This window comes from Apteryx mantelli, chromosome 4 (genome assembly GCF_036417845.1).
Source record: "Apteryx mantelli isolate bAptMan1 chromosome 4, bAptMan1.hap1, whole genome shotgun sequence".
Lineage (NCBI taxonomy): Eukaryota > Metazoa > Chordata > Aves > Apterygiformes > Apterygidae > Apteryx > Apteryx mantelli.
Window position 1 is genome coordinate 49,357,787 of NC_089981.1, and position 24,634 is coordinate 49,382,420.

Below are 24,634 nucleotides of genomic sequence, written 5' to 3' on the forward strand. Positions count from 1 at the left end.
AGCAGCTCTGCTCTCTCAGGGAGGAGACACAGGAAGGGCTGGGGGAGAAGAGTGCTTGGCTCCTGGTGAACCTGCTTGTGGCACATGCTGGAGCAGCCGGAGGCTCACCTGGGAGAGGAGAGGGGCTGCCCATCTTTCTGCCACTCAATGATGAGAGTGGGCGACGCTTCCACTGTGCAGGGCAGTCTGACTCTCTCCCCGACATTGGCCTCCACTACCGAGGGCTCTCTCTTATCCATTATCAATCTGCAAAGCACACACCCACAAGCATGGCAAAAGATGCAGCAACTTCCACATTCAGTGTTTGACCTTCAACACAAAGCCTTGTTTAATTGCAAGCTTTATTTTTGGCTTCCAGTGGGAAAGGGCGGTCTCTGCCCTTCCCTCAGAGCTCGGATATTTGTTGTTACTAACTTTCACTTCCAGAAAAGAGCAGCCTCCACAGAATCCCATTTGAGTTTGGCACAGCCTGATGCTGCACTCCTGCCAGACAACTTAACCCTTTGGAAATAGCAGCTCAGAGTATCCCTCTATCCCATAGCATCCCCCTGGCTAACAGCCTAAGAAGTGTTAACAGTGTGAGCATATGGTGAGTGGCACAAAGCCCCGGAGAGCAGACCACCAAGCAAGCTTCCCCCAAAGTGCTTCTATGGCACACAAAAATGAGCAAATATTTTTTTTAGCGTGTGAAAAGCCCATTGCAATCACTTGTCTGACAGCATGCAAGGCCTGGGAGCTGGTCATCCACTGTGTGCTGCAGAAAGGCTGAGCTCAGGCTCTCACACGATTCATCTCCTTGTGCTCTTCGCTCTCTTGTAACTACAGATAAACACCATTTCAGAAGGGAACTAAACCATGACATTCTCAGAGTCAAAGAAAACAGTCTCCCCCACACCCATTCTCTGACCTAAATTCTTCATCTCAAAAAATGAAACCAAAGAGCCTTAATTCAATGAATCACTTATTTCTGCAGAAGGGCAGAAGCAGCTAAGGAGGTTGCTGGAGTGTTCAGCAAATTGCCTGGGTTTTAAGTTTGTAAACTCACAAGAAGGAAGATGCGACCATCAGATCATGGTTGCATTTAATCTAGAGCCCCATCAGGCTGAATTTATGGCGAATGGAATTTTTTTACTCTTTCATTTCTGCAGGGCCAAGAAGTACCACAGAAACAGGCAAGAAACTACAAAATACACCAGCCAGTAGGTGAGGAGATAGTTTTGAATCAAACTGGTTTGTTCACAAAATATTTAAGATAAATGGGTGGGGGCTAAAGTATCTGGAGCTTTTAAAAAATATATGTATTTTTTGTGCTAGTTAATCAGTCCCATTTGCTTTCTTCTCTTTCCAGAAGAGGCTTCTTTTTCTGACTACACTAGCTCGAACAACTAAGGATGCAGCCCCTCACACTTCCACTTTCCTTTGAATCTAGCTCCTTCGCTGCCTGCCTCCCTGTGTGTCTTTGCTCAGGACATGCTTCTTTTGAGAGACCCCCAGGAGGACAGAAGACAGCTTGCGACTAGGATCTTTGCCTGTTTCTGCTGTCAGCAGTTCAGTACTCCAGGCCTCCCAACCGTGCCCCAGAACAGCTGACCCAGGACCTTTCCAACCCTCAGCTCTCTCTACATCAAGATGCCATATGGTTCATCAGCTGGGCACGGTGGACAAACTGTTGCTGTATGCAAACTTACCTATATGTGAATTGTTGATGCATGGAGGAACTGGCTGCCTGTACAATTTTACTGCCTCTGGGTAGCTCTCGATGTTGCTCATTTTCCTTGTGAATGACCCAACCTTTCTCACTCTCTGCCAGAACAGCACCCTGGTACTCTATTCAAAATAAAATGCCTTATGTGAATAAAAAGATTCTTCACACTGTGACCTCTTGCGTAGGGTTTCTATGAGCTTGGGAGAGCTTGCTGAACTGGAGCCAAAGAGCCCTTCAGCCATCTGGTTTCTGGCTGACTAGTGCAGTAAACCTGCACCGTCTATTAATGAGAGTCACAGACCTGCAGGCAAGCAATTTTAGACTCTTTCCTCTTCTCTGTGAGTGGACATGTTGCAACATCCCTTAGGCCAACAATGCCTTCTGCCCCATGTGCCATTGCTGTGACAAGATAAATCTCAGAGATCAGAGGCCACAGGGTGGCTGCTGGCCCATCTTTTAAGATTAGTCTTTTTTATTTTTTAAATAAGGCACATTTTTTTCAAAATGGGGAGCAGTCTGTTACCCAGAAGGACCTGTCTGGGCAAAATACAAAACATAGCATGGACGGCTATAGCAGGCCAGTCTGTTGCATTACAATGTGAGATGTAGGACCCAGAAAACTGCAGATACCCCTTTGCTGGAGCCTCCTGTCCTAGGTCAGGAGGCAGCCGATGGTGCCCAGGGAAGACAACATGATCACTGTGCTGGAAATGGGGCTGGCAACCGGCAAGCCACAAGTCCAGGTAAGGGGTGGCACTGCAGCTGAGGAAGTGCTTTAGGGCAAAGGCTTTATCATGAGGTAACACCAAAAGAAGTCCTATTGCCTCTGTTCTCCAGTGGCAGCTCCACAGTGGAGGAGACCTGCTGCTGCAACTAGCTCTCAGGAGGGCATTGCCACAGAGTGAAGGCAATGCTGCTGGCACAGTGTGGCAGCAGGGAAAGTCCCATTTGCTCCTGCAATTGGCTTTAATTGCTCCTGTTGTCAGTGACTGTTAAGGAGGAGTTCAGGGCTACCACTTTGGTCTTAAGTGGAAGATAAGTCACCTATGATCTGTAACTGAATCTGTCGTCTCTCCGGTCTCTCCGTCCTCCCGTTGAAAATGAGGCACGTGTAAATCCCTGTGTCCTCCGACTTGATGTGGCTGATCACCAAGGAGCTGTCAGACTGGTAGGTATGCCTGCAACAGGGGCAGGGATTAGCTCCCTCTGCTCAGCCAAGGGCTGATGGCCCTTCATGCTGACGTTGCAACCACCAATATGTAGCTTAGAAAAACAAAACCCCATCAACCACAGAGGAGTCATGGGCAGGGGAGATAATTGAGACAGAAAGGAGGTCAGGAGCAGAGAGGAAACTGAGATGGGAAAATAGGAAGCTGCTTTCAGCAATCTTCTCCCATGAGGAGGCAAACTGCCCTTCCAGGCAGTGACTTGAGCCCCCCCAGAAAAGCAGAACTGGGCACTGTTCTTAACTGTGATTTTCATAACACAAAGTGACTGTATAGCTCCAAACTGCTGCAGGAAACAGACTCCCCAAGAAAAGCAAGCTTTAAAAATAGTTTTAAAAATACTACATTTTAGATAGGGGTACCAGAAACTTCCAGCCAGAAGAACTCTGAGTCATCTGACTCACAGCTTCACCTTGGACTACTGACTGAGTGCTGCCCCAAGAGGGATCCTACACAGCCTGTATTTTTCTGCCTAACTGCCCATGCATCAGCTTCCTCTGGTGCCTTGCAGCACCCATTCTGCCCTCTAACACCAGGCAAGGTCTCAGAGCAGAGCTTATCTGTCCCTGCTGTGCACAGACCAGGCAGAGAGCTCATGTACAGGGGCTCTCTTAGGGCAGTACATGGGCTTGTTTATTCATTAACTTTTTTTTTTCCTTTTTAAGAATGTTAACAATGAGCTTACGAAAGAAGCAGGCAAGCATATTTGGCACCCTGTCCAGGAAGGAGTGTGAACTCTGCTCTACAATGAAGAGAGCTGAGCTAACCTGTCGGAGGAGACCGGCCGCCCATCCTTCATCCACTCCACTCTGGAGAAGGGGAATGTGCCTGTCTTGCAGAACAGCTGGATGTTTTGTCCCACAGCTGCTGTCACAAGAGAAGGCCTGCCTTCCTCCAGGATGGCTCTGAAAGAAAAAGCAATTTCATCACTTGTACCTCTGCTGCCCTCCTCTCCTCTAGGCCCTCTAATGCGACTCTGGAGGACAGTCACAACCCATGGCGCAAAGCAGGACTTGCTGCCCATTCAATTTTGAGCAGATGCACTAGATAACATGTGGGCAGCCCTCTACCACACAGCAAAGGCTGGTCTGGACAGACTAAATGCTACAAAAACTCCAGGGGAGAGGCAGGGACTCCTCCAGCCAGCTCCTCTCCTCTGAAGGAACTGAGTTCAGCTCTTGGGACCACAAGTGGTCTCTGTGCAGATACACATGGATCTAGCTCCACACACTCCTGATTTTCAGGGTGACACTGTCCCTGACCCAAACTCTGAACCTGAAAGTCTTCCCTAGAACAAACTACTGCTGTTCTACGCAGTGCTGAGTAAAGGTTCCAAAGTCAGAGAGTTAGCTAAACAAATTGGTCGGAACAGGCAAAATGCCTATAGATTTACATTTACAGCAAAATAATGCCTCCCAAATAAGGGCCCCAGGATTCTGCAGTCCTTTCACAGACAGTACTTCCAATGCTGTCAGAAAGTAGGAAGAGTGCAAGGAAAGAGAGACCAGACATCCTCAGGGCCTGAATAACTTGATTTTCCAAAGGGACACATGTAGAGCCAAACTGGTATATGGTATTCCCAGTTAACTAGTCCTGGATGGGGCAATACTTCCACTCCAGGGGAAGCTGCACTGGGGCTCATAATCAGCTGACAGAGCAGAAAAGAAATCACCTGTGCAGAGCTTGTGCTGGGAAGGAGCCTGCAGATGCCTGGTGCCCAAGTCCCTCTATCATAGAAGCATCTGCTCCCAAAGCCTTAGGCCACTGTTCACCTTCATGGGGCAGTGCTTGCCGGCCACTGCCACTCTGCCTCTCTGAGTGCTTGGACACTGTTTCCTGGCTCAGGTGGCCCAGTCTCCTTTCTCCATCACCTTCAGCATGCCAGACAGCCCAGCGCTGGCTGTCCAGCACATCAGTCCTTGGCAAATACTCTGGCAGCACATCACTTCTCCAGCTGTCCACCCTGTGGCTGTCTTGTGTGGGGTGTGAAGCCCCATAGGCTCCTCCTTCTTGGCTGTGGCTTGCAGACTCTCTCAGGGATGGCTGCTGCTGGCCCCGAGCATCCCCTGGGCGAGTGTGGGAATCAGCATGCTGGCGCTGCAGGGTCCCTGCGCGAGGACCGTGCTGGCGCTCCAGGGGACTGACTCCTGCAGAGTCCTGGCATGCCCTCATGCAGTCCTCCTCTGAGGCAAAACTGTTCTTATTGCCATGACAGCCGCCGTACCAGAACCGGTTGCACTGGCCAACAACAGCCACAAAGTACCAGCGAGTGGTCCAGTCCATGCAGGGGCCGTGGGCACTGGGCAGCAGGCAAACGACAGGAAAGGCTACCAAAAACAACAGCACAGAGCGGGATGTTAGGATCATGACACACAAAGGTTCAGCTGCTTCAAGCTTCTACCCAGATGATCTGACAGGCCTTGTGGGCAGGGTGCAGGCCAGAAAGTAGGACACCTGAGTTCTGCACTGAACTCTGCTTTGAACTCAGGTCAGCTGCTCGGATGTTTCTTTCTGCCCCAGTTTTCACACTGACAGAAGGAGAACCAGCCTCAGAAACATTTCTGAATCTAAACTGACTAGACATTAGATACTAGACTGACACTTTACAGCCTTTCTGCAACTGGGAGGTTGGCCCTAGGACCTCCTCTCCCTGCAAGGGGCATGAGACTGCCATTGCACATTTCCAGCCCAAAGAGCAAGCGGATCAGATCCAGTTGTGAAACCTCATGCATTATAGAGTATGCCCCCACACACTGATATAAAGAGCACAGCCCAGTGCATCTACAAACCTCCCCTATAATCACATGTATCACAGTCACATGCTGACAAACATCAGATGCAGGGCTCTGACCAAGAGGCCCTTTGCTGTGCTCTGGTTGAGCAGAGGGGAGCCAGAGACTTTTCCCCTTCTCTGAGGCAGTCCGACAGGGCTGCTCACCGAGCAGTCCCTGTGCTGCAACAAAAAAGGAAGGTAATGTAGCAGCACACCTTCCTGCAAAAGACACACCTGGGAACTAAAGGAGTTGAGATGTTTTTACCAGCCACTCTGGTGTCCTCACAGTACAGCAGGCACTGTTCCCTGCTGAGGTCTGCTGGCTGAAAGTCTCCACACAGCCCTGAGCAACACCTCCATCCCTAGCCGTAGCTCTCATTCCACCCCCAGCCAGAAGGGTTGTCCAGAGCTGAGCCTGACCCTAATTCCTCAGAGAGGATCCACTTCTCCTAAACCCAGGTAACTAATCTGGATGCTGCAGGCTGCATCAGGGTGTCCTCTCAGGGGTAAACACCCCCCAGAAGTCCTACAAACTGACAGAGGCTACAGGAATCTGGTTCTGTCAAAATATCAATGGAGGATGACAAGAGTTTCTGTGGTAGGTGACAGAACTGAACCATGTGGCAGCTTTTCTATGCTCCCTCCAACCTTCCCCTATCTGAGCCATCAGGCAGAACTTCTTTGCAAGGAGACAATTTACTATATTTTACAGAGAGCAAAGCCTCTGCACAGGAAGTGTCCTGTAGCTTGCTGAATGCTGTACAACTCTTCCAACATTTCCAAATCAAGAAGCCAGAGCATCACTTACGGTAGCTGGGCCTATTGAGACATCCTTCCCCTCGAGGGCCTGAAGCTGAAGAGATGTTGTCAAAACAGCAGCCATACATCGAACCGCGGCATTTGCCTGAGGGGTGCTGCTGGGACAAGGCTTGGCTTGCCTTAGAGACAGGAATCGAAAGCCAAAAGTTAACATGCAGACACGAGGACAGTAGCACATGCAAGGCACCACATACAAGCTGTCGGCTGCAGAAGGCCAGCTGTTAGAGGAATCACTGTTCATTTGTTTGCCTCCTAGAGACTTTCATGCTGGTGTGGGGGAACTTGGCTTTCAGCTGTGGAGCCAGGGTTGCACTTCTCCACAAAACAGATCCAGCCAGCCCAGCAGCAGGCCAGTTTTCTTAGCTAGCCTCACCAAGCACTTCAAGCTATGACCCCTAAAGAACAAGGAGGAAGTTCCTCCCTGACTGTTTTGCCCTCAATTAGTCTGCAGAGATGAACAACAAGGGTAATTACTAGTGGCAATGTACTTCCCATTTTTTCCCCCTAGAAATTGGATTGCAAATGTCTGCCAAACAGAAATTTGACTACTCAGGATTATTCAGCCAGTTCTACAAAAGATGTTCTGCTGCTTCTCAGACAGCTCCTGCTCTCCCACTCTGTCTTCTGCTTACAGAGGATCATCAGTGGATCTGCCAGACTGAGCAGAAGCAAAGTTGGTCAGAGGACCTGATGCCATGCATGGAGTATTGGTTCTCCAGTATTACTGGCAGAGATGAAGTACAACAGAAACCCATAATCTGAGTCACCATCACCAGATCTGAATACTACTACCTGATGGGCTATTAAAACCCAGAGGTTTTCTTTACTTACTGTTGGAGCGGCTGCAGTGGGCTGACTTCTGTTCACTTGAACATCACTGTAATATTGTGGGCATCCCATGTTGTTTGGACCCCGGGCAGATGATATTCCATCAGGACAGCATCCATACCTGCAGGCAAACCACAGAAGGGCTGCAGCAAGATCTGACCTGCCTGGCTCAACAAGCACAGGCTGCAAACATCAGTAAGCCCCCAGGAAAGGCAATGCCTCCCTGCTCAGGCCTATCTATTTCCAGCTACCTGCTCCGTTGACAGGTGCCAAAGGGGCAACCTCTCCCCAAAGGACCTGAAGCTGGAGTGTGCCCATCCGGACAGCAGCCATGGGGGCTCCGATAGCAGTCCTGAGAGCCAGTCCCTGCAGCGAGGTCCTGAGGGAAGCTGAGCTGTCGGGAACCCGATGAGCGTGACTGGGATTCCCAGCGAATCGGCAAGAAGTTGGTGCCGCGGTCCTCGGTAGACTGAATGTGGTGATTCCCAGAGCTACTATGGACCATGGAGCTCCCAGGGAGCATCCTTTCATCACCAGAATCTGGGGAGAGAACTCCTTAAAGCATGCAGGTGAGCATCAGATCTGGTCAATTTTCTTCATCTATACTCTCCTTTACCAGCCCCAGGCTACAGGGCAGGCTTTTCCATATCAGGGTTTTACCTGAGCACATCTTTTGGCCCACTGTTCTGGATCTGGTTGTCCTAAGGTTCTTTTCCTCACTGCCCTTAGGTAAAGTCTCTGAGAGCATTCTTTCTGGTGTTCCAGGAGAAACCACCTGTCACATTACTGTGGTCCTCTCACAGTGGACACAGGATCCTATCTTCTTCCTGTGATCTACATTGGGCAGCATTTTTCTCAGCCAGCACTTAAGTCATGCTGCCAGAACCTGGGATCTATATATTCTGTATGCACACATTCAGATATTGTTCACTATTGGTGTAAATGAATCCATCCTTTGTCCCTGGCTCCACGAATTTCTACAAGCCATGAAGAGAAGGAGAGGAATGGAGAAAAGGAGGAGCCCTTCCTTTACCACACTCTGTTTCACATCCACCATCACCAAAACCACAAACATAATCCTTCCTAACCTGTGGCAGGGCTGTCTGGGTTGTAACGTGTCAGCAAGGACTGGCGGGTGACATCATATCCCATAGTGTCCTGCGTACTGGGGACCTCTGCAAAGAGAAACGTGCACAAAATTAGAACATAGGGCTGTACTAACCGCACTAACAATTGCAAATGCAACAACAGAAGACTGAAAGAGTCAACAGGGGACTGCAGCTGATGAATATGCTCCTATTCTCCTGGAACAGCTGCTGATCATCAATGGGATTGATTGGAACACCTGTGATGGGCAGGCAAAGGTGAGCATTTCAGCTAGGGCATGAAGACTAGATACAGACAGCAAACAAAACCATCTGAGCAGTTGTCTCCTTTATGCCTGATTCACAGAGAGATGAGAATTGTCTTCAGTCTCTAGCCACTGAGCATGCCAAGAGTGTCATCCTTCTTAACTCCTGGGGTCAGTCCACAGCATAAACTGGGACAGAGCCATGATAGAATACTGAGTTCAGAATGAACATACACCAGTGTTATTCCCAAGCCTGTTACATATATTTCAAATAACACATGTATTGGGATTCTGACTTGAAGGCACTGTGTTTCTGTGCACAAAACATAAATGGCACAAGACAGAGGTGGGCAGGGAGCTGAGAAAACAAGCTAGTGTGAAATCCTGGAAATTTCTACTCCTAAACAGGAGCACCTTAGGAAAAGCTAGGTGTCTAGCAACATCACTCACGCTGTGGCAGGTAGCAGGGCTGCACGTTGCAGCTACCCAGTGTGGCTGGTTTCTGCGGCTGGATGGCTTTGCACGTCTCAGGACTGTAGAACTTGGAGTCGCTGTCAGCGCAGATGACTTGGCGTGTCCGGATGCCTGAGTCGCAGCTTTTCGAACACTTGGGCACAGAGAAAAGGCAAGTGAGCAGGCAGCAGAGACAGAAAACCAGTGGACCAGCAGCTACACAATTAGCTGCACACTGAGCACAGCTCCGTCTACCAAGACAAGGCAAACAATACTGCAGCTGGATTCATCTTAACAATTCAAAAACATACTTTAAACCATTTCAAATGGTTTAAATGTTGTGCCCAGCCCTGAATCATTGGGCTGTAAGCCATGCTCAGTCTGCAACATCCAGGGGAACTGTTCTGCTATTCACAGCAGTGTTGCAGGGAGTTGGAATAAGTAGGAGTGAATTATTTCAGCCTCGCCTAGAGGCATCTCAATGCTACTGGGATCCACCAGCTGCAAGAATCAACTGTGAACTCCCCATTCAACAAGAACAGGCACCAGTTTACAATGGGAAAGCAAACTGGTGGCTTCCTTGTAAGTGGCTAACTGGAGTTTCCCTCACTGCAAGCTGTGGATGATGAAGGAGGCATGAACATCAACTCAGGGAAGCAGAGAGGAGGAGGTATTTGTTTAACTCACCTGTTCATGGCAGGCTTTAGAAACACTGGGAGAGCATTTTTTTCCCCTCTTTCATTCAGATACAGGCAGGAACCCTTCTCATATTGGAGAGCCAGGGGCCAGGAAAGATCAGATTAGGGTATGCAACTTTTCTAGGTGTGATTAAAACTTTGCCTACATCACACAAAGAACCAGATGCAACATGTTTTAACACAGAACAAGTTGGTCTGGCTAGCATGGAAGGGAAAACGCTGTGTTTGGAAGTCATGTGATGCATTGGATTTACCCTATCTCCTCCCCCTCGGCGTTTTTCCCAGGCTGAAAACAGTCTGGCTCCCTCCACAAAGACATTACTAATCCAGCTGAATCACAGTTTATCTGAACAATTACAAAAACGTACTTTAAACCATTTCACCAAACGTGATGACCAGTCCTGCAGCCCAGGGCTCTAAGCCATAGGCAGTCAATGAGCTGCTCTGCTATTCATGGTGATGGTGCAAAGAGTCAGGAATAAGCAGCAAGAGTGGATTGTTTCAGTTTACTGGCTGCATTTTGCTACTGTCACTGAAATTATAATCCCACCCTCAGAAAGATTTATTTTTGTAGCAGCTGCAAACAAAGCAGGCAGCAGATTAACTGCAGCTTTACTAGTGCCAGTTACAATGCAACCGTGAGCCAAGGGACTGGTTGTGAAGCACTACATGCTCCCAGTCTCAGCCAATGTGCAGACTGCTCTGATCAAAGCTTGTTTGCGAGGAGCACAATAAAATCAGTTATTTCTGAACCGTGAAACTGCAATGCTTACCAGGCCCCAATCTCCAACGTGCCAGCCAATTTCCTGGATGCAGTTCTCCTGAAGGCAGGGCTGGGTGGCTGATGGCTTTGGCTCCACCAGGCAAGCAAAGTCCTGAGCCCGAGAGCCATGCTGCGTTCTACAGGTGACAGTCCGGGTCTGGACACCTTCCCCACAGCTGGCCGAGCACTAAAGAAAGGGGCCCAACAATTAAAAGGAAGCACCTAATTATCACTTGCATTTCCAAGCTCTGCACCCCAACATTAGGACAGAGTACCATTTTGAGAATGCCTGAAACAAGCAACCATCATAAAAATCATCCTCATAGATGGGTGTTAGCAGAGTATTTGTTTATGTAGAAGGGACAATAAGGTATGGTTAACTGGACCAGGGAGACCTTGGGTATACTGGATGATTTTGGGCAAGTCACATCATTTCTCTCTCTCTCCCTCTGACAAAGACAGGGAGAATTACTTTGAAACAAACAAACATACAAGCAAACAAAAATTGCCAAATACATTAACCACAGTAAATGGCAGGGAATACCTGCAACCTATTGTTTTTTACTCCTGATTAAAATCAGCCTAAGGTAAAGAATGCAGGGGAAGGTAAAAAGATGAGTTTCTTGTGTTGCTCATGTCTTATGCCCAAAGAGCCTGTGTTCCACTTCCATGGTGTGCAGCTGTGACCAAGCTCTATACTAGTAACTGCTTTGTGACATTTTCAATGTCCTGTTAAATTCACAGTGGTATTGCCTGGAATCCAGTCTGCTTCTCCATGAATTACCAAGGCCTCTTTACAGACAGCAGCAACTTGGGAGAAGTCTGACTGGCTTTAGATGAGCTTCCCAGATGAGTCTTAGCCACTCACTAGGACTGCCCTAACATTTTATTTCTAAGAGCACACAAAGCATAGTCAGTTTTGGGAACCCCAGAATGAATCACTTAGGAATCCATTTGTAAGAACACAACACTCGGTGACTTCCACAAATGGTGCTCCCATTCTGCAACCCTGAAGTCATCTCTATATTTACACCTTACATCTCACAAGAGAAGAAAAAAGGACTCTACAGTCTAGAACATCATGTCTTGAAGTTGCATTTTATGATGCTGCACCACTCACACAAAGTAGTGTTGTAAGATGCTAAGTCAGGTGTTGCAAGTGTGCACATACTGCTTTTAAAAAAGGAAAATGCACTTGTGCCTTAGGGACTGACCAGACACAATTCAGTGAGATCTTCTATTTTTACTTTCTAAGTCTGTGGAACATAAGATGCCTTCTAAATGACTGGCTGGCAGCACTGAGCACATGTAATTTGAAGGGTTTCCTCTCCTGGAGATAGAGCTGCCCACAGGCACTAACAACAGACAGTGCAGCTGCGCCCAGAGGAGCCCTGCTCTGACACACAGCCTAGAGCAAACACAATCAAACAGCAGGTCACCAGTGGTTCACAAGCATCTTGCTTACTGACTGTTTTAACACTGTTGTCCAGAGTCCAGTAATGCTGATGCAGCAACGTGCATGGAAATAAAATTAGCACAAGTGGGAGCCACAAGCTCCTCTTCTGCAGAGGAGAGTGCTGCTGCATATCATCAGCTGACGGAGACAGCACCCACGCCTGCCCTCTCTCTCTGCTGGGCCTGGCTCAGACACTCAGCCAGTGCCAGGGCTGGTTGGTCTGATAAAAATACAGGAGTGGGGAGAGACTGGGAGATTGGAGAAGAGAGAGGGCATGTGATGGGGGTGCGTGTGCAGGGGCAGGCACAGTTTTGAGGAACAGGGGGGTATGCATAGGAGAACATAGCTGACAGCTATCTGGAGAAGTTGTTTGGAGTGCTGCAGGGACAAGTCCTACATCTCTGCACCCCACCTACACAAGGACACACACCTCTTACAGCCCCAGAAAAGGAGCCTGGCTCTTTACCCCAGACTTTGGCAGAACCTCCTTCAACAGGTGCCAAGTGGCAGCAGTCTCCCCCACACAAACCCACCTCTGACCAGGGCCCTGTGCTCCAGGTTGCACATTGCCTCATGTTGCAGGGCTGACTGCTGCGAGGCTGCTGTGCAAAGGCCATGCACTCAGCATTATCCACCACTCCTTGGGAGCTCTGACCATCGTAGGCCACACAGTAGACAGAGCGGGTCTGGGTGCCTCCACCACAGGTAGCTGAGCAGGATCCCCAGTCCCCTGTTTTCCACCTGCAGGTCACAGAATCAAGCAAACAAATGGAAGTCCAGGTAAACTGCCTGGAGGCACAGGGCAGGGCAGCGCCTACCCCTGTTGCAGTCAGATGAGGAAAGTGTCCCCTTGCAGAACAGAGTTGGAGGCGAGTTCCCATTTGACCAAGCGCTGCCCAGCTTAATTGGCAATGCAGAGCATGAGTCCCACTCTGGGGGCAAATCCCCAACTACAAAACACTTGTTTCCCTGGAACTGCATAGTGCTCTCAGAGGGGGAAAATCTCTCTCCATGGCTTTTAGTGTCCTGATGTCTGCAAAAAAAATGTCATGCCTGGAACAGAACACCAAAGAATAAAAGGAAAACAATCCAGATCAGCAGAAAAAAAACAATCCACATCTGCCTAACCACCTGTTACACTCCAGCCATTATCAGAAGCACAGTAAACCTAAACCAAGACCTCACTTTGCCTGCAAATCATGCCAGATGTCCTCAGAAGTGCTTTGGAACTTTTCACTGACAGCCAGTAGAAAGCTAGTTTATTCTTTCCATTGGCTAAATTCAGAAGCTAACAGAAGCACAAAAAAAAGCCCAAAAAACTTTAAACAGATGTTGGCCTGTGTTTGGTTGCTGAAGCAGTCACAGAAGTGATACACCCTTACTAACATAAGGGGAAAGGTCCACAAAACAGTCACACTGTTTGGATGCTAAAATCCCTGCCCTTGTCTATTCCTGTGTCTCAGTCCTGCCTGGGTGGCTGGGAGCACAGCCTACACAGCTGGGCTTCAGTGACAACATAATGTTTCATTCCAGACTCCAGAGAGGGACATAGTCAAAAGGCATTGGTGGTGGGAGGGGATGGACATCATGGTGACCTGCTTGTCAGATGCTGCCTCCCCTTTCAGTCAGGTGAGCCCCAGTCAGTGAGGGAAGACAACTCATAATTTCTCCCCCAGTCTTCTAGCTGCTTCTCTGGTCTGCCCTCACCATCCTACTTAAACTGAGTTTCAGCCAACCAATCCACATTCATGCACTACCAGAAACCCCACAGCAGACTCCATCAAGAGAAGACCACATGTTTCTTTCCTTTGCTATAAAATAAGATGCGCCTTTGGAAAGGGAATAACTACAGCAAGTAAAAGCCATTCAGAGCAGTCTAGTTGCAGGATTCAAAACAAATTAATTGATCAAGATTTTGCAGAAGCTCCAGTGAGGATAAAACAAAACCAAAAAACAAAACTTATTCTGCCTCCTGTAAAGCATGTGTAAGGTTTTAGAAAGACTGCAACATCTGGATGGACTTACCTACAGCTTCCTTCAACTGCCACTCAAGACATCTTTTTCCACACCTGTTTTATGCCCTTTGTAAGGCAAGGTCAACCATAAGGATTAGGCCCTCCTTGGAGGGCAAAGCATGGCAAGTTCAAAGCTATTAGCAGCTTACTGGGAGGAAAACTGTTTACCTTTTAATCTTTTTTACTTCTAGTACCTCAGTGGACATTGTAGCATTGTATCCGTCACATCCTTGCACATACTTGCACAGCATGTAGGCACTTTTCTGCCTGCTGTAGAGCCCATGCCATAAAAAGAAGAGCTGAGGAACTTGGAGACTTTTGCCATGGCATTCTGGCATCCTGGCCAATGTTTCAATAGCCCAAATCCATCATGCTCTCTTCTCCTTTCTGTTCTTTCATTTTTTGTGATAAACCAAGCAAAAATCTTCCAGAACAGCCCTTCCCCTCTCCACCCTGATTCCAGAGAAAAAGCAACAATTATCAGCATAAGAAGCTAAAAGCTATGAAGAATCTGTCCCCTTCTCAGTCCCAGAAGAGTCAAGTTATCAGGAACACTAACAACCACCTAAGCAAAGCTGCCAGCCAGCACCCTCCACCATCATTTTCACAGGCAAGAATCAAAAGCAAAGCACCATCCACCACTACTACTAGTGCCAAAAAGGAAAGCTCCCACATTCCCACAGGCTTCAGCGGTCAACTATGTGGAGAGCAAAAGAGACCAGCTGCCTTCCTGTGCTTTCTGTAATCTCCTTCATGTTACCTCTTCATCTGAGAGGTCTGTGCTCCACTGTGGTTCCAGGCTTGCGGCAGATAGATGCGAGAAGTCCTTTATACACAGAACAAAGGATTTAGGGACTTAAAGCAAGTAGCTACAGGCTACCATGTATTCAAAAATGATCTCAGGTCTCCAAATGCCCTCCCCCCACAACAACACGCTCACGGGCCTCCACTAAACCCGTTAGATATGCAGTGAGATACACAGTTTGGGCTCCAATTACAGTTCTGGATGCTCATATAAGAACTAAGTGAAGCCAGCTGTGAGGCAATGTCAGCAAGGGACAAGATGGAAATGGCTGGGTAAAGGAGTTTGAAAGTGCTAGAGAAGGAAAAAATTGCAGGGGTCAGTCCTCCCTAAGAGCCAGGACACTGGGGATGCAGAAATGACATACAATGACACCAGATCAGGCCTGCTCCTGTTTTTTCAGGCTCCAGTTGAAGAGAATGAAAACCAGAGAATCTGTCTCCTATCTCCTACTCAGGCTAGAAGACCATCTTCCACAATCATATGCCAGAAAGGAAATTTAATTGGTCTATGAAATAAACACAGGACGTATCAAGCCCATTCCTTGTGCATACAGAAATGCTCATCACAGTGACATCATCACCTGCCTTTGTCTTGGGCTTTCTCTAGTAAGTGAAACATTTCCTTGGAGAGCACCATGCTGGAGGGCAGGAGTGGTGGGACAGTCATTCTTTTTCCTGGCTCTGAAAGCACCTCAGGAAGAAGTCAGAGTCCAGAAGAGGAAAGGAAATCTCACCGTTTGGTCTGGGGACAAGCCTGACGGCCACATGTCCGGTTATTGTCTGGTTGTGGTTTATTCCTGCACATATAGTCAGGATAAATTTCGTTGTCTATGGTGCAAAATACCAAGCGCGACTGAAAACCTAAAGGAGAAGAGCAAGAGAATATTCTGATCAATGCAAGCCACCCAGGACAAGGTTTGAAATGCACTGGCATTGCCAAGACAGGTTCCTAAAGTAGTGCAGAATCCGCACCCCCCTACAGCCCACCCAGAAAACAGTCAGATGCAATTCTTGGCCTGTTACTAAATGTATGAGCGATGCTTCCCCACATTATGCAAGTACACAGGAAGAATAAAAGAGACACAATAGTTCTCTTAGCTGAGGAGCATTTTCCTGCGATCTGAGTGGATCCTAACTCACAAGGGAAGTACCATATGCATATACTGCTTATTAAGGAGCTTTGCTTGGTGTTTGCAGTATACAGCAGTAGAACTGGGAGCAGACGTTGGACCCAGGAGGTCAGTCTTGTGAAGACTAGACACTGGAGAAAAATGCAACTCTTCTTGCTTCCTACAAGATAACAGTGCCCAGCGAGGACAACGCCAGCTCCTAAAACCACAATATTGTAAAAGCTATTGAAATGGCCATCAGCACAAAGACAAGAAGAGGCAGGTAGGAACTCTGCAGACTGACCAGCTAGGAGGGTGTTTGTGGGGGTGGGGTGGGGAGGGAGTTGTTCATTTGTTTTGGTTTGTTTTTTTTTCTTAAAATCCATTGCTCTGCTCATGGAAGATGTAAATCGAACATGATGCGACACCCCAAGAGATCTGACAATCCCCTTAGAGAGAGGGAATCTTCCATGCTATGGTAGAAGGGAATGATGGGACTCGGTTATGTAGGCCAGGTCAGCTTGGGGAGGATCTCTAAAGTAAGTGGTTGAAAAGGCCTGAAAACAATATAAAGAACTGAAACAGAATAAAAGAAAACAAAGGCTAACTATGAAGAGTATTAACAGATACTAGTAAAAAGTTTGAGGAATAAGAAATCAAAAACCAGACAGGACAAGGCAAGGGACAAAGTCCTCTTGTGACTCCATTGTGTGACCCTCCTTTGACAAAACATTAGCTGTCTCCTGCAGATATCTGTGCTAGGTTGTCTTCCAGCAGAAGACTGCTGGGAAGCAGCTGCAGAGGGCAGCACACAGTCACATAGTGTCGGTCCTGCAGGGAGTGTATATAAACCGCGTACCGCCAGAGACCAGGGTCCCTTACCTCCTCCACATTCAGAGCTGCACTCACTCCAGGAACTGTAGCTCCAGCTGTAACCTGAGCTCGGTCCTTGCACTGGCAGGTAGTATTCATACTGTACCCCTGGGTTTGGCTCCTGACTGATGAGCTATGAAAGCATGGGATAAAGTCAAGAAAACAGCAACAGTCTTCTCTTTCACAGCATTTGCCCACCATGCCTCAGGGTTCATGCAGACCTGTCTCTCTCCAGTTCAGGGAGTAATTATTCTCTGTGCTGTATTTTCTCCTTGCCTTCCTTGATACTCTAGAGAGCATCTCATTTTCCAGAGAAGGGTGCATTCATCTTTCTCAGAGCCAGAAGATCTAGCTGCTCCTGTAACAGTAAGTATCCTGGCCTGGCCTACAACACGCTATAACAAGCAGTTCCTGCCCCAACCCCTTTCTATGCTGGATGCTCTCTCCTCTTCTATCTTTTACTTCAGAACCCAATGGAAGAGGCAGGAATCAAGCCTTGCCCTGCTTCTTTTGGGCAACAGAACCAGAGAAGAAAGCAGTATGATTTCTGCAAAAAAAGCACCCTGCTGTAGCTTGGGGGCCTGCAACCTTATAAAATTGCCCGGAGCCCAGTCATTCCTCCAGAGTCTTCCCCACCCTGTCCACACCGACAGACTTTCTCTGCACAAAGCAAGGGCAACTTTGAAAAGGGAGAGAGCAACCATATCAGTAGGGGGCAGGTACAGTCACTTACCTCAATGACTAATGGTTCTGTGGTGGGGCCCCTGGCATGGAGGAGTTCTGGGGCCAGATCACCTTCTGAGCCACGATCATAGTGCATTACTGTGCTAGCTATGTGCAGTGCTTGGCTGAAGTCGATTGTCCAATGCCCATTCAGATAATACTTCCCTCGCACGTTCTTGACAGCTGGACAAACCCATACGCCACAGAAGAAAAGGTAAGAAATTAACACATTTATAACTTGACACCTGGATATCATTTCCTCTAGAAACCATGTGACAGGGCCTGCCCTAGACTTTCAGGGTATCAGCAATCCACAGAGCTCTCAGCTCAGCCTTTTGAACCCTAGCTCCTTTGCACCAGTATTGCAACCTTCTGAGCTGCGACTGACCACAAGCTAACACAGCAGCATACACTAACATAGCAAAAATTCATGCATCAAAAGAAGTCCATAAGAACTCAAGAGGGACACTCCTGTTTTCGCTCAACATTGCATCACAGGCGTGGCAAATAAAGGTGATCATCTTCTGACAGTGCTGTCCCCCCACTAATGCTCTCTTGCCAGGGGTGGCTCCTTGTTCAGACAGTGGTTCTTGACAGGCTTTGCTGCAAACCAAGCACTTTTTCACCACACAGCCAAATCCCTCCAGCAGATTCTAGCCCTGTCTCTGCATTCCTCTCCATTAGCCACTGGGGCACAGCCTGTGTCAGATGTTAAGATGCATTTACACACCACACCCTCTGTACTACTATCTTGGTCATCACATGTTCTGTTCAGAAGACAAAGACTTTTGTGCTGCATACAGTAATACACAAAGGAAAACATCACCAGACTTATTTGTCCAAAGCATTGGACAATGGTCAGAAAGCAAAAAAGTATTCACTTTCACCATTGCAATCTCCTCAGCCTTGCCCAGAAAGCTAGACAAGGACATTGCCCCTTCCTTTTTGTCCTTCGCAGCATGTCCAGAGTTTGAGATTGTACAGAAGAATACCCAGAAGATATCTATAGGGAAAAGAAGCTGAAACTTTTAGGTGGCAGGAGGAGTTGGGGATTGCATTTACCAACCAAACAGCAGAACTCATACCAAATTTTGCTATATCAGCAAGACTCCCTTCCGGGTAGGAAGTCTGAACGTGGTTGGGTTTTTTATTCCCCACCCAACACCATGACGATCACAGAAGAGAGAATGAGCAAAACCCGAAACCCAGAACTGAGCATCCCTAACATTTTAGGGGTACTCAATATTCAGACCCTGATTTTCAAGAGAGTTCTTTCCTCTGCCAGGTCAAGACCTCAAGGCAAACATCCCAAAGCCCAGTGTGTTTGAAAACCAAATCTGAACTGAATCCAAATGGACTGAAACACAGGTTCTGATGTCAGTCTTACCCAGAAAGTTCCTGCTGGGCATAACCTCCTTAATGTGGATGCTGGTGGCTCCCATGGGGATGATGAAGATCTGACTGTAGCCTGAAGAAAAATGAAGGATATTATTCAATATCTAACTGTGTGACACACAGTCATTATTCTATGCCAAAGATGCTCCCAGCTTCATTGGTGCCTGAACAAATGGATGAGCTTTACAATGGTGGCTTGAAGCATTTCAGCTGTCACTTTATCTGCATTCTCAATAGCTTCACCCAAAACTATCCATGGCCCAGTCCATGTCCGGTTGCACAAAAAGTTGCAACCACACCTCAGAAGAGTAAGCACAGGCATTAGTACCAAGTCTAGTTTTTAGAATTTAAAATCTTAGTTATTTCTCTAAGTACCATATTGGAGCTCAACACAGAGACTTGACCACAGTGCAGTTATCGTGAAACTGCTCAAAACTGGCAAAATGTAGAAGATGCAGATTCTAGTCCCATTTCTAGCCTTGCACCAAACCTGGTGGGGCTGCCAAGACACTGGACAGGGGGAGTTTTATGAAGGATATATGTAGCTATATCCATATCATGCATTTATAGCATCTACTGGAGACTGAGCAGGGAAAGATATCAGCAGCATGGGAAGTATATCAGTCTGTATCGAGATTAAGGAAGAGATTCCCAGGGTAATGCAATGAACACATTTTCTAATACTAAAGCAGCTAAAGAGCCAGATACCATACAGCTAGACTCTTCAAGTGAACATCCAAGCCTGCCTACATCAATCATGTAAGCAGGTATCTCCACCAGCCCTTACAGCAGCTTGCATTTAGGTTTAACTCTCCCCTTCTTGCCTGCCCGAACTATCTACATCTGTACCTTTGGGGAGGCTGGCTACATCAAAATTGCCTTTCACTCTATAGCAGGTACTGCCATCTCCTCCACATTGCAGGCACTTGTCCTCCTTCTTGGCAGAGTCCAGCATGTTATCACAGCCAACGGCCTGTCAGAGCACAGGGGCCTCAATGTGAATAAACCATAATGAGGGAGGAAAGAAGGAATAAAGAGACATAAGCTGCACTGATCCAAAGAGAAAACCTGAATCTAGGGAGTCTGGGAAGTCAGGAGAAGGCAGGGAAGGGTTTGTCAGAGGAAGGACAGAGCTAGCACCTTCTATCCCAAATCAGAGACAGACAGATGAATGCTGCCCACATGTTCCTCAGCACCCCAGAAACTGAATGGTTTTGCTTTTCTGGTGTTATGAATGGCCAACTAGAAGAAAGAGGAGCACCAGAAAGACTGACAGACATGATGGTAAAGAAAGGAAGCAACAGGGTCACCCACCTGACAGACTCCCTCTACACAGATGTCCCGCTTGCCAGGTTCACATGTAGTCCCATCTACCACTGCTTCCTTGTGCCTGTAGTAAAAGTTTTCTCCCTTGGGAATACAGTTTAACTCACACTTATTGGTTGCTGGTAGGAGAGGAAAAAAAAAACACAAATGCACATTATATAGTATGGCTAAGCGCTTACTAATGCATCAGGAGCCTGGTTCTAGATCACAGGAGCAGAAACAGAAGGGTGGGCTGATATTAGGTGGCAGATATCGAGCAAATTCCTGGGCCACGAAATGCTGGGGGCTGAAAAAGTACTTTGGGAAAAGGTATTCATCCTTTTCCTTCAAGCACCTCTGTTGGCCACTGTTGGAGATGGGACATTGGGCCAGGTGGACCTTTGTTTGTGCCTAGTAGGGCTGTTCTTATGCTCCCATGGAGAACAAGGTATTCTAGAGTGAGAAAAAGTGCTGGTGCAGAACACAAGGGAGCCATTATCTGAACAACCAGCAAGCAAAATTTTCAATCCATGTTGAAATCTCTCAGAATTTGTTAAAGCAATCTGAATGATAACACATCAAAGCTCAAAGCAAGGACCTCTGGTTTCTACACCTGCCTTTTGAACTGGTTTCTCAGGAACCTCAGGAAAGTGTGGGCCAGTTGCAAGACATGTCATTTTCTGAAACACTCATTAATTGCACACATTTCAGTTTCTCATGTACCATAGTCAATATTCTTTCAGCGATATTGAAAAATACAGGTACTGCAGATATGCTACTTCTCTAAGACTTTAGGACTTCGCTGCAGCCAGTTCTAGCTATCTTGAGCAACGTTTCTGAAAGAAAAGCCATTACAAGAGACAACTACATATTGCTGTAATGGGAGGTGTCTCTTGGTTTGCACATCTAGAGTCTTAATGGTAGCAATGCTCTATTGCTGGCAAAAAGGTTTTTTCGACACCAAAACCCCTCCCGCCACTCCAGCTAGGGAAGTAATCTGCTAGGATACTGTAGTCAAACACATTTAAGTTACTTCAAAACATACTGTTGATAGTCAGAGATGAAAATTAACTGTACATGTTTGTCATTACCTCCATAATATGGGAGCCACTTGTATTTCTTTCCTTGGAATTCTGTCCCATCAAACTCTGCGCATTGCTCTGCCCGAAAATCCCGGGAACCTTCTGGGCAGCTCTGTTTGAAGAAGAGAAAGGTTGCACTGGGCCATTATGAAAAAGAGGAATATTAAGTATACAACTAAAAAGCATCCCTCCTGATTCCCATACAGAATCAGGTGCACAAATCCTAGCCTGGGACCAATCTGCTTTTGGAGTGGTACTGTCAAATAGCATTCACCAGCGATGCCAGAGAAAGAAGAGCTAACAGTGGCATGTTACTTCTGAACAAGAATGATGATGTTTGAGAAGAGGAACAACAGGACAGCAAAAACAAGAAACAGAGCACAAACTGAGCAGTGTACCTGAATATTGCATGAGCGATAGCTTTGAGTTGGTCCACTGCAACTGGAACCACCTTCTGTCCTGAAAGACAGAAAAGCAACATGAAGCTGTCTGAAGAATACTCCCAAAAAAAAATTGTTTCACAGTAATCACTACAAATCACCTTTGCATTGAGCATACAAAACACACAGTTCCCTGAACCTCAATGTGGTAAACTAAAATGTGCTTCTTTTGTATGAAGGCAAGCTGGCATCTTTTAGTGCATTTCTTGCTATGTGTTCTGGCACAAATGAGACATGCACCAGGAACTATTGCAGTTTAGCTCTTCAGTTTCCCATGGCCATGTTCTCACCACATAATGGAAGCAGAGCTTTTTGTTCTTTGTTCAGCCTTCTACCAGTGCACAACTAAGGCATCCTTACCAGAAACATGCTGTGGGCAGGAGAACAGTGGCCAATTCAGAATAGGTAGGCACATCACCTATCCCGCTGTTCACACACACACCAGACTCATCGGTGGGAAGAGCTAAACATGCTCATGAAAAAAATGTGCAACTATCTAGGTTCCAGTCAAATGTCTCCAGCTGAGCATTATGCAGAGTAACAGCTAGGGAGGAAATGGATCTGAAAAGTCAACAACTGTTGCTTCCTTTTTAATGTCTATCGTTTCAGCACTCCAAAAACAGAGAGACAGGCCCTTAGGGATTCTGGCCTGGCACCAAGACACAGGTGTATACCACGATGGGCAGCCTTCAGAAGAGACATTTTCTTATTCTGGGTGGGGAGAAGCAGTGCTGAATAACTCTGGATTCTTGTATTAGAAAACTCCTTCTCCTTTCTCTAAACATAAAGAGGCTGCTTTTTTCAGGGTATTGAAACTTTGGCGCTTTTTTTTTTCCCCCTGTTTTGTTTTTTATCCATAGTAGGGTCTCTCAGGTCCACCACTTCCAACAGGTGCAGTTCCAGTCACTGTCCTCACTGCACCTAATCCTGCTGCAAATGAGATGGCACAGTGTTAACACTGCTCAAGATGTCTCCTCTCTTCCATTTCCTCTGGGACACTTTCCCTTCCTGAGAATCATAAGCCTGAGAAACTCTTGGCGCAGCCACTGGCTCTCAGGAGAGAAACCTACTGCCCTGAACTCTCCCCTAGGCCTGCCAGCATACACTGGACTTGATCGAACACCCGCTGCTATACCAATCACACAGCTTCTCTTGATTACACAGTCTCAGATCTCAGAAAAATCACTGTATTCTAGCACAGGAGCCAATGCAGAGACATGTTGACAAGAGCACTATTCAAAACAGCAGTGAACAGACTGAAGCTGAGGATCCTGTCCAAATGAACTCAGATGACCTGTTCTCCTGGAATAAACAGTAGACCAACTTGCCTCTGGATGTAGCTTGGACCATATGTACAGGAGCTCAGTGACAGAAAAACACATTTAAAAAAAGAAAAGAGAGGGTACCCCTCACCTTTGGGAATAGCAGCGCCGTTGCCGAAAACTGACTCCCCCACCACAGCTTCGACTGCACTCGCCCCATTCCCCCCAGCTCCCCCAGACATCAAACTGCCGCTTTATCCTGGGACCCTGTAAAGAGGGGGGGAAAAAAAAAAAAAGCAGACATATCAAATAGACATGGCAGCACAGGAAAAAAACAATGAAAATGATCCAGAGCTCCTATCTGTTTTCTTGCAAAAGAGACTGTGTTGCTGGGTTGTACTGCTGCCTAATAGGAAAGGTGGCAGAGAACAGAACATCAGAAAAGCCCAGCCTTAATAACTGGAAGTATTAGCTTCCTGAAGCTACATAGCGCATCCAGCTTTGTAATCTCTCTTAAACTGTTTGTCTATTCCTAGAGAGAATCTCAGCACTTTTGAATAACCATCTGACAGCAGATAACATCTCCCTCCCAGTGAAGCAGTAGAGTTAAACCGTTATTCCACGGACTATGAGCACTGCCACTTCAAACCAGATCAATGGAGCCATTTATCCTCAAATCCTTGACTCCAGGCCAGATACTTAAGAGAAATAAAGCAAGCAGTAAGGAAATTCCTGGAACACACTTCTTACTGCAACAAAATTCTATACATGGTCATTTTTCCCCTACCCAACTGTGTCTGATGATGAGGTCAAGGTCTAGGCCATCATCAGCGACAGCCTTAATTAATTTTGTATTTAGAAAGTCTGACTGGACATTGATGTTAAGAGAAACCAGCACGATAATATGGATACGAAGTTACAAGTGCAATGAAACCACCCAAAAGAACATTGTTTTGGAAGCATATAAAACATCACGTTTTCAGGAAAATAAGGCCTACTGATGCTGATGGGATCCACATATAGCAGGACATGGGGCTTTAGTGTAAAAGATAGCAATATCCTGAAAAAAAGGATAATTGCAAAGATGCATCAAGATTAATTCCATTTGGAAAAAGAAGGTAAATGCAGGATTACACAGGGAGAGATTGGAGTTCTGGAATGACACTGTCAAAACAGCATCTGCTGTGCAGCTGCACCTGTAGGGCTGTTCATATATATGTTGTACAGCTGAAAAGGTAATGCATACTATTTGGGCATTAAGGTTGTTGAGGTAATGAAGAGTGGGCAGGCACAGAAAGACTCAGAAAAGTGAGGAATTGTGTCTTTGCATCCTTCATTTCCTTTGCCCTCTAGCTTTAACAGTCTGCTCGAAAGCAGTGAAGTTCATTTGACGACATATGACAATCCACAATGCCTGCTGCTTATGGTTACATGACTCTAGACCCCAGGCCCTGGACCACAACAAGCCATATTTCTGCTCTGGCAGGAGGAGTACAAAGATAGCTGCATGTCTGGGAACTTAGTTGTCTGTCCCCCCCCATTATTTTAAACATG

At 47.0% G+C, this 24,634-nt stretch overlaps 1 protein-coding gene across 1 annotated transcript in view; it reads right to left on the minus strand.

Moving 5' to 3' along the window:
• Positions 1-24,634, minus strand: part of PAPLN (papilin, proteoglycan like sulfated glycoprotein) — a 29,763-nt gene that overhangs the window by 3,766 nt on the left and 1,363 nt on the right. The window contains exons 2-23 of the mRNA XM_067295672.1: positions 23,232-23,347; positions 21,777-21,837; positions 21,388-21,490; positions 20,306-20,436; positions 19,841-19,964; positions 18,984-19,064; positions 17,607-17,779; positions 16,883-17,006; positions 15,626-15,752; positions 14,848-14,913; positions 12,606-12,813; positions 10,627-10,803; positions 9,153-9,309; positions 8,440-8,526; positions 7,603-7,906; positions 7,355-7,472; positions 6,513-6,642; positions 4,604-5,258; positions 3,699-3,836; positions 2,750-2,883; positions 1,689-1,827; positions 109-246 (exon numbers count right to left, since the gene is read on the minus strand). Coding sequence (XP_067151773.1) covers positions 109-246; positions 1,689-1,827; positions 2,750-2,883; positions 3,699-3,836; positions 4,604-5,258; positions 6,513-6,642; positions 7,355-7,472; positions 7,603-7,906; positions 8,440-8,526; positions 9,153-9,309; positions 10,627-10,803; positions 12,606-12,813; positions 14,848-14,913; positions 15,626-15,752; positions 16,883-17,006; positions 17,607-17,779; positions 18,984-19,064; positions 19,841-19,964; positions 20,306-20,436; positions 21,388-21,490; positions 21,777-21,837; positions 23,232-23,347 — 3,491 coding nt within the window. The remainder of the gene's footprint in view (positions 1-108; positions 247-1,688; positions 1,828-2,749; positions 2,884-3,698; positions 3,837-4,603; positions 5,259-6,512; positions 6,643-7,354; positions 7,473-7,602; positions 7,907-8,439; positions 8,527-9,152; positions 9,310-10,626; positions 10,804-12,605; positions 12,814-14,847; positions 14,914-15,625; positions 15,753-16,882; positions 17,007-17,606; positions 17,780-18,983; positions 19,065-19,840; positions 19,965-20,305; positions 20,437-21,387; positions 21,491-21,776; positions 21,838-23,231; positions 23,348-24,634) is intronic.